At 30.0% G+C, this 10303-nt stretch overlaps 2 protein-coding genes and 1 long non-coding RNA gene across 4 annotated transcripts in view; all 3 read right to left on the bottom strand.

Moving 5' to 3' along the window:
• Positions 1-3682, bottom strand: part of LOC109600831 (receptor-type guanylate cyclase Gyc76C-like) — an 85879-nt gene extending 82197 nt beyond the window's left edge. For both annotated transcript variants that reach the window (XM_049968270.1, XM_020017023.2), the window contains exon 1: positions 2977-3682. The gene's annotated coding sequence lies outside the window, so the exon portion shown is untranslated. The remainder of the gene's footprint in view (positions 1-2976) is intronic.
• A 1732-nt stretch (positions 3683-5414) lies between these two features.
• LOC126265660 (uncharacterized) lies at positions 5415-5689 on the bottom strand. The gene is made up of 2 exons (XR_007548159.1): positions 5611-5689; positions 5415-5545 (listed from the first exon to the last, which is right to left on the bottom strand). It is a non-coding gene; the product is annotated as an uncharacterized LOC126265660 (long non-coding RNA).
• Positions 5690-6162: 473 nt separating this feature from the next.
• LOC109600829 (negative elongation factor A) lies at positions 6163-10262 on the bottom strand. Its single transcript, XM_020017021.2, has 7 exons — positions 10045-10262; positions 9655-9909; positions 9418-9595; positions 9172-9363; positions 8960-9106; positions 7107-7528; positions 6163-7048 (listed from the first exon to the last, which is right to left on the bottom strand). The coding sequence occupies exons 1-7, from the start codon at positions 10252-10254 to the stop codon at positions 6728-6730; spliced, it is 1725 nt and encodes a 574-aa protein (XP_019872580.2). The 5' UTR covers positions 10255-10262; the 3' UTR covers positions 6163-6727.
• Between the last annotated feature and the right edge of the window lie 41 nt (positions 10263-10303).

Raw genomic sequence — 10303 nt, forward strand, 5'->3', positions numbered from 1 at the left:
AGAAACAAAACAAATATATTCATGATTGTTTCTTTTTTTAAATTTTTAATTATTTTAATATACATCAATAATATTATTTTTTATACTTGTTCTGTTATTGGACCTATCAAATAATACTGTGTAAAATATAAATTCCTTGTTTAAAATATTAAATCACGTTAAAACTTTAATATTAATAAAAAATTATATTATTATAAGTTTATAGAATAATACCAATAATTTTTTAATTATGCGTCATACTTCAGGATTAATTTGTAATTAATTTTGTCTATCAATAAAAATATGCAAAATTATCCCAATTAGACTTTCAAAAATTGAAATTTTTACGATTTCATCGGATCTTTTTAAAAACTCTTATAATAAGAAGAAAAGTTAAAGCATTTTGAATTGATTCTCTCCTTTTAATAAATGGAAAATAATGAAAGTGAAAGAAAATTATTATTATAATTATAATTGATTTATAATTTCATCTATATTAAAATTAGTCTATCTACACCACTGTAAAAACATAAACTAATAAAATTTTAAGTAAATTTAAGTAAGGAATATTTTATATATGGTACTTAGATCAATTATGTTGTTAAAACCTTAACATTATTATTTAATTTGTAGATATTTTTGCTTGTTAATACGTAAAAGTTTCGAGAATTTTCTTTGATTATTACATTTTGAAATAAATTCAAAAATATTACCAACAGGAAATTTTATAATTGATTAATTATATCTCATATTTCAGGATTAACTTGTAAATTGTTATTGTCTATCAATAACAATATACAAAATCATAAAATATTCGTTCCAATTAAATATTCAAAAATTGAAGTCTTTATAATTTCATCAGATTTCTTAAAATATTCTATAATAAAATGAAAAATTGAAGGATTTTTTGATTCTCACATTTTAATAAACGGAAAAGATTAAAATTGAAAGAAAATTATTATTATTATAATTATTATTGGTTTATTATTATGTTACAACATTGCAAAAATATAAACTATTTTTTATATTTCAGGACTAATCCACAACACCACGTAAAATTATAAATTATGAGTTCCAATAAGACATTTAATAATTGAACTTTTTACAGTTTCATCTCCACTTTTTAAAATATCAAATGGTAACAAGAGAAAAATGAAGAAGTTATTGGATTTCCACATTTTATTAAAAATCAGAAAAATAAATTGAATAAGAAATTTTATTAATTTATCTGTTTTAAGACTAATTTGTAGATAATGTTTTTCTACCCACAACACAAACTATTCCTTCCAATACAATCTTTAAAAATTGCAATATTGAAAATATTTTTATGTAAATTTAATTAGCAAATATTTTTCGTGTTAAAAATTAAAAATCAAAGTTCCCAAATTTTCTTATTTTAATAATTGTGTAAAAAATATTTTACAATGGTTATCCCTTATTTTAATACTAATATGTGAACAGTTTTCGTCTATATAACGCAGCTGATAAAAATAAATTTATTCTAATAAGATTTCTGAAAATTGAATTTTTTACAGTTTCATCCTGATCCTCCTATTTCAATAAATGGAAAAGAATGAAACTGAAAGAAAATTATTATTAGTTTATTATTTCACCTATTATTAACTCTGATTTATATATCTACAACGCTGCAGAAACAGAAACTATTCAGTTTAATCAAGTCTTTTTAAAATATTATACGGCAACAATTTGTTCTCGTATTTTAATAAATGTAAGAGAAATTAATAGAGTAAGAAATTTTACTATTGCTTTATTATTTCACCTGTTGTAAAATTTTTGTCTACAACACAGAGGTACAAAATATTCGTAAAATATGTAACATTGACGATTTTCATTAAGTCTTTTTCAAATTATTATGTAAATTTAATTAGTTTGTGTCAACAAATAAAACTAACAAAACATTTTACTTATATTAATATAAGTATACAAAAATTAATTTGTACATAATATTCAATAATCAATCTTTATCAGTATTACTGTATAAAAATATAAAATGCTAGTTCCAAACAACTTTTTAAAAATTACAATTTTGATAAGTGAGTTCTTTATAAAAACGTAAATCTATTGTGTACATTTAATTAGTAGTTATTTAATTTTGTTAAGACGTAAAAAGTAAGTTTCGAGAATTTTCTTCGATTATCACATTTTAATATAAATTCAAGGAATAAAATCAATGACAATTTTTATAATTGTTTTATTATTACATCTATTTTAAAACTAATTTGTACACGATTTTTAAAAACTAATATCTATCAACAGCTCCATACAAAAATTTAACTTATTCCCTTCACAAGATGTTAAAAAGGCAAATTTGACATCTCATGTAGATTTAACTAGTGGATATTTTGACGTGTCGATAGGAAACTAGCAAATCCAATAAGAAATTTTGAAATTGATTTATTCTTTCTCCTATTTTAGGATGAATTTATTATATATTTTTAGCAATTCATGAATAAATCTATGCAAAAATACATATTATTCTTTCCAATAAGATTTTGAAAATTAAAATGTTAATGTGTTCTTTGATGTGTTTTTAATTGGTAGATATATTTGCAGATTAAGACGAATTTGCTTTGATTTTTCTCCCTTTAACAATTGTATATGGTGTAAATCTAATAAGAAGTTTTATGAATTCGTCCGTTTGCTAATGATTTTTAATAATCCCAGATAATACCCAGTAATATCGAAGTACTTTTGTAACATCGGAGTAGGTTTTATAAGATCATTAGGAGTACGGTACGATGTTAAAATAGAAAAAGCAATTATCGGTAACGTAAATGAATAGATATAGAATATTAATAGGTGTTATAAATGGTTATTTACGTACACGTGTATTTTGAAAATGGTTGGAACAAGAGAGGTCAATAAAATAGTACGATAAAATTTTAAAACCGGAGTTTAGAAAATGACCTTGGCGACAAAAATAAACTTAAACTATGGTCCTAATTTAAATAGTTTTAAAGTCAGAAGTGAACTTACCATGTGTTTAAAAATCCAACAGTGGGTACACTGCGTGTACGGTACAGCTTTGTGTAATCCGAATTTTTTAGTGCAGAGACGATAATTATTCTTATTTCACGTGATTTAACACTTTACTAATAAATAGTTGGCTGGCTATTTTTAAACTTGGTTGTTTGCAATAGAGATAAAAACACTGTGTGTGTGAATGTTTTATTTACCGCACAATTTGAACATTATACATTTGCACAGTGACCCGCTGCGTGCGATTATATTATCGTCAAATCAAAATTGAGTCGGCTTGAGTTGCTTCCTTCGAACCCGCACCGAACTTTCTAAGGAAACGTACGAATTTCACTTTCAAAATTTTAAAACAATCTCAAACATCCCATTCAACCATTCCTTATCCAGTCCGTCGTCACACTTATCAATTTATTTTTATTTATTTATATTTATTCTTTTTTTTTTTCAACTCGCCACCACACTCACTTATTTTAATTTTATCATATCGTTATAAGTAAACATAATTATTTAAATAACTTTTATCAAGTTTTCAAATACAACTTTCTTGGTTTGCTGAACTCATTTTCCGTCCGTACCACCGACACACACCACGAAACTATGCAACTCTTCCGCGCGACCGGACCAACTTCACAACCACCGAACTTTTTAACTATGTATATATATATTTTTTTCAAACGCTTTAGTTATCGCGCAACCACTGTGTCGAAACGTACTGTCAGCCTGTTGAATGTGTTTTCTTAAGATTTGTTAAATGATAGATTGTGTCTACATCTTGCCAAACAACATGTAAACACGCGACTACGTGGGTTGACCGCCTGGCGCCATCCCACGGTCGAACTGTGAACCACGTAAAGAGAACTTTGATTCGTGTCTCGACTAAACATATATATTCATGTAATTTAAATTTTTTAAAGCACTTGTTTCAAATGTATCTAATCTTGTTGCTTTAAACAAATATTGCAAAACAATTAGAAATCTGAATAAAATTGTTTAAAAACATTTTTTAAATTATTTTTCTTTAAAAGTAACAAAATACTTTTATTTTTTCAAATATAACAATTATTTTATTATTCTAATTTAAAAAGTATTTTCCTGTAAGTTCAAACTATTTGACAAAAACATCTCAAAACTATTAAAAATGTAAATCAACTTATTAAAACCTATTTGTTAAATTATTTTAAAACATATTAATAAAATATTATTATTTTTTCAAATTTGAATATTATTAAGTTCAAAATATTTGAACAAGATTATAGCAAAACAATTAAAATTCTTAATAAAATCTTAATAAATATTTTTAAATTATATTTAAACATTTCTTTCTTAAAATGATAAAATATTTTTAATTTTTCAAAGTTCAAAAATATTTTTCAATAAATTTAAAATGCTTGAAAAAGAATATTGAAAATCTATTAAAATCTGAATATTAAATTAATTATTAAAAAATATTTTTTTTAATTAATAAAATATTTTACATTTTCAAATCTGACAATTATCTTTCTGTAAGTTCAAAATGTTAATAATTCAATCAAAATAATTTAAAAACTAAATAATAAAATATGTTTTTCTTCAAATTTGAAAAGTATATATATATATATATATATATTCAAATAATTAAAAACATTAAAACCCTTTTATTTTCTCAAATTTGAAAAGTAATCTTCTGTAAGCTCAAAATGTTTGACAAGAACATTTAAAAAGAATTATATATCTAAATAAAATTAATATTAAAAATTATTTTAATTATTTTAAACATACTTCTTTTATAAAATTAATAAACCATTTTTATTTTTTCAAATCCGAAAAGTACTTCAGTATATTTGCGGATTACATTTCAAAACAATTAAAAAGCTAAAGAAAAATAATTTTAAAATATTTTTTAAATTATTTTAATACATATTTTTTCAATAGAATTAATAAGATATATTTATGTTTTAAAATCTAAAAAGTATGTTTCTATAAATTTAAAATGATTGAACATTATAGTTAAAAATCCAGATAAAATTATTAAATATTAATCATTTAATTAATTTAAAACATCTTTAAAATTAATAAAATATTTTTATTTATTAGATTTGAAAAGTATTTTTCAATAACAACAAAATGTTTGAACAGGGATATTGCATAACAGTTAAAAAACTAAATAAAATTATTATATTTTTATTATCATTTTTGTTTTTGGCATAGCATAAATAAAGGTTGTAACCTTTTTTAACAAGAAAAATTAGATTCTTGCGATTGACAATGAATGTCTTTGTTTGAGGCTGATCCTTAAAGTTTAATTCTGGCAAAATCAATAATTTTTCACAGCCAAACCAATTATTAGAATGCAACGAATCTGAAAATACATAGACATTAGAAATTATTGAACATAAATTGTGTGATTTTGTGTTTCGAACTCTGTACAAAAGTAGAAATTAATAAAAATCGAATAGTATACCAGTATATATAATGTTTATTAGAAAAAACAAGAACATAGATAAACCAGCCGCGTCGGAGTAGTAGCACCAGCAGCAGGTTGACTGTTGACCGGCATTCTCCGTTGCCTTTTTTGCGTCTTCCATTTCTGCAACAAAGATACAAAATATAATGAAGTAACAACGTGAAATTCTGATAAATAAACGTTGCTACCTTGCATCTTCTTCCGTTTTTTAGCAGCCGCGTAACCAAGAGGTTCAGATATCTCGAGAAGTTTTACGCCACCCTCTTTTCGACCTGCTGGCGGTCGCGTCAGTGACGGTCTGCTGTTCATCGAACAGCACATTTTCTTTTTTCAATCTGAAAATTTGAATTTTTCAATAATAGTCAAACTATTTGAACAATCATATTGCAAAACGATTAAAAAACTAAGTAACTTTAAATTCATTATTTTAAAACATATTTCTTCTTTAAAATTAATATAACATTTTTATTTTAAAGCAAATTAATTCTCTGTAATTATTAATTTAATCTGAAAGATTCAAAATGTTTGAACAAGAATATTGTGAAACCAGAAAAAACGTCTTTGTATTAAAAAAAACAACTTTTTTTTAATAATTTTTTAAATCTGGAAAATTATTAAAAATAATATTAAAAACATATTTCAATTAATAAATCAGTTCTTTTCCATATTTGGAAAGTATTTTTCTATAAATTCATATAAGAGATGGAATAAGAGTATTGGGAAACAATTAAAAAACTAAATCAAATTATTAAAAAATATTTTTATTTGCTTAACAATATATACACTTATATATTCACAGTAAATCGTAACAAAAATTTAGCGTAGTTGTGAACACTTAAATTTGTAAAACTTCATGTAATGTAACTAATTATCGTTTGTATAATAAATATCTGATGAAAATAAAAAAAAAAACCTGTACAACTTCAGTAAATATAATTTGCATCTTCCAACATTACAATTAATTCTGCCTAGAAACAGTTTGTAAAGCATCTCGTATTCTATACTTAATTGTTAAAAATATATCGCATATATTATTCCAATAGTTTGCACTCCATAAAACGAACTGTATCAGTCAAATTTGTACAAAAAATGTAGAGTTATATACTCTTTTGGTGAACATCCTCTTGTAATTACCTATACAAGTCATAAACTCAAATAAAATTCTGTACGACGCAAAAAGCATAATATAAGGATAATAATACTCCACCAAACAAAGCTCAGATGTGAGATCACTCAAATCCATTGTGAGTATAACAGTATCTACTAAAATCTGGAAGCGCATTATGTCGCATGTTTCTACTTTTATCAAACAATCGCTGGTGTCACCGTGTTTGCAGGCAATTGGTCCACTGTATTCTCGATATGTCTGTACTTCTTTATCCGCTTCCATTCTCCGTTGTTGTAGTTCATCTGGAAATGAGTTTCGACCATCATGGTCACGTACGTGTCGTCCTGTTGCATCACATTCTCCTGATCCTCCGACAGTTTTATCGTCACTATGTTGCCGAGATGTGGACACGGGTTGTCCCGCGACCCCGCCATGAAACCGAGAATGAGCGCCTTCTCGGGACGCGTAACCTTGTTCGCCGTCCTGAACATATCCTGAGCTTCCAACATTTGTTCTCTCTAAAACCAATAACAAACGTGAGTCAAACAAGTTATTATCATTCTACAACCGACCTACCGTGAGGGCAAGACCTCTCCTCTGCAACGCATTCGCTGCCGGCGGCTGGGGCTGAATCCTGATTTGTGTGACTGTCGGCACGGCCGCCTGCGCAGACCGCTGCGCCATCACCATCGGCGACGTGCCCACCACCTGGCCGATGACGGCACTGACCGCGGCCGCTGCTGGTTGATCCGGTGCTATCACCGCGGTGGTGGTCCTGGTGCCGGTCGCCGTCGCCAGTAACGGAGGCACCGGTCGCATCGTCGCCTGTTGTGCCACCGCCGCGGTTACGAACTGAGTCTGAGGTGCGGCCGCCACTGCCGTCACGATCTGGGCGGTCGTGACGGACGTCGCCGCAGCTGTCGCCGTGTTGGTCGTGGGCGACTGTACGGCGGTTTGTGGGGTGGCAGGCGTTGTGGTCAGTACTGATGTAGATGAAGCTGGAGAAAATGATTAATCAGTAAACAATGTCTTATTTAAATTTTAATATTTTTAAAGTGTGATAAATACTTAATAATTTCAAGAAGAAAAAACAAATTGCTGTTGTTCTTTCAATTCTGTCTCAGTATTTGTGAACTAAATCACATTTTTTATCTTGGCATAGCATTTTTTGCAAATAAAGGAGATTGTAAACAGAAAACATAACAAGAAAAAATAGGTTTCCTGAGATTGACAATGAATGACATTATTTGAATCAAACTTAAACATTAATTTTGTCAACCCCAACTCCTTTTAATTCTTCAAAAAATGTTAATTTTAATATTTGAGAACAAAATCAAAGTTCTGTTTCTGTAATACCATTTTTTATAAATAAACAAGGTAGTAAATATTATTAATAAGAAATATTTATTTGGGTTTATAGGTCTACGTTTGTTGGAATTATTTCCTGAGGTTTTGCAACCACAAGAGATTAGCATCTGCAGAGCCATGATTTCGTTCGTGTCTGACATTTGAAGATGCTAGCCACTCATGCTGGGGAAACGTCAGGAAATAATTTCAACAAACGTAGACCTATAAACCCCAACAGTAAAGTAAACACCGTTTTTACCTAGAAAGAATGATAACACACTATAGGCGGGTAGCAAAACAGTCCAAACTAAGTTGTTGAATGATAACAAAAAATAAGAGATAATTTTTTCAGTTCCGTATGTAAATCAATAGTGTAAAATTATCTTAGCCTGCTTTTAAAGTAAGTACATTCAAAAAGGTAAAATTTACCCGGCCCGCTAATAATCAACAGTTCTCGAGACGGGTATTTTTACCAGACCCGCTTATAGTGTGTTAATATCACTTTAATATTTTTATCGTTTGAGATCTAAATGACATTTTTGTTTTTAGCATAGCATTTTTTTTATAATTAAAGGAGATTGTAACCTTTTCTAACAAGAAAAATTAGGTTTCCTGAGATTGACAATGTCTGTCATTATTTGAATCCAGCTCAAATAGTGATTTTGCCATTTTCAACAATTTTTTACTCCTTCAAAAAATGTTTGTTTAATTTTGATATTTGAGAACAAAATCACGGTTTTGTTTTAGGCAGTTTTTACCGTCGACATCCAATTTTTTATAAATTGAAGAGATCAAAAATTTTATTAACCAGGAAAAGTGAGTTTCTTGGGCTTCTTGCGACTGACAATGAATGTCTTTGTTTGAGGCTGATCCTTAAATTTTAATTCTGGCAAAATCAATAATTTTCCACTGCCAAACCAATTATTAGAACGCAACGAATCTGAAAATACATAGACATTAGAAATTATTGAACATAAATTGTGTGATTTTGTGTTTCGAACTCTGTTACAAAAGTAAAAATTAACAAAAATCCAACAGTGTACCAGTATATATAATGTGTATTAGAAAAAACAAGAACCAACCTGCAGGAGTAACTGTAGGCTGTGGCGTAGCAGGTGCATAAGCGGGTGTCGTAGATAAACCAGCCGCGTAATCGGGAGTCGTAGCACCAGCAGCAGGTTGATTCTGTTGACCGGCATTCTCCGTTGCCTTCTTTGCGTCTTCCATTTCTGCAACAAAGGTACAAAATATAATGTAGTAATCACGTGAAATTCTGATAAATAAACATTGCTACCTTGCATCTTCTTCCGTTTTTTAGCAGCCGCGTAACCAAGCGGTTGATCAGATATCTCGAGCAGTTTCACGCCACCCTCTTTTCGACCTGCTGGTGGTCGCGTCAGTGACGGTCTGCTGTTCATCGTGCCATTGAGGCCAGAAGTGCGGAAACCAGAGGTTGGCACTCTGCTTGGAATTCCCTTCAATGGGGCTAAAATTTATTAACATTACATACCAGAATACGGATATATAAACATTTATTTACTTGTGTCAGTCATTTTGCGGGGCATACCCCTAGACCTGACCGGTATGACAGGTGCGGAAGACTTTTTGAGATTCGATGCGGCATCTGACGACTTCTGGAGCAAATCAGCCCTCAGCAGTGCGGACTTCGGGCGTTTCTTCAGCGTGAAATGCTTAATGGGTTCTGGCTTGTTTCCAACCTTCAGAAAATAGACGCTCATCAAATTGTGACACACGCTAATTATACACAAACACTTACGACTGAAACGAGGGCCGCCTTGTTGAGGTAATGGCATTCCATTGGTAAGACGTTCTGTTCATTTTGCTTGCGGACCAACCTACGAAGGTCCGAGACCAGGTCTGTGAATATGGGTCGTACCTCATCCAGTTCCGATATTTCGGTGTTTAGGGAACCAGTCGAGGGATAGGTTTTTAACGTGTCGGCCAACATGCACACCCACAACTCGGAATCGGCCATCGCCACCTCCAAAATTTGCTCCAGTTCGATTTTCCACTGAAAAAATGCATTATTTACAACACAAGACCGTGATTAATCCGCGATAGACGTCTGGAGCGGCTCGCCTCTTCAACGCGCGCGACCGACAAGGATGGAAACACACTGATTACCTCGCAATAAACATAAACATACCTCTTCGAGATTCCTGCGCGGGATATGGAAAAAACTTAATAACAATTTCAGCTTGACCTGCGTCTGCAGATCTGGAAAACAGTCCTTTATGTTCCTTAAAACTTCCGCGTTTAGTTGCGAACATATCGAACCGCCGGTCCAGGAATCGTTCGAAATTCCGAGTTTATTGTGAAGCCACAACGAAGTGTCGCTGTCACGCACGTTCGCCATCTTGCAAGACTGACATTTCGGGCTGGCCAACTACGATTTAAAGATTGGC

The sequence above is a fragment of the Aethina tumida genome, chromosome 5, assembly GCF_024364675.1.
Source record: "Aethina tumida isolate Nest 87 chromosome 5, icAetTumi1.1, whole genome shotgun sequence".
NCBI lineage: Eukaryota > Metazoa > Arthropoda > Insecta > Coleoptera > Nitidulidae > Aethina > Aethina tumida.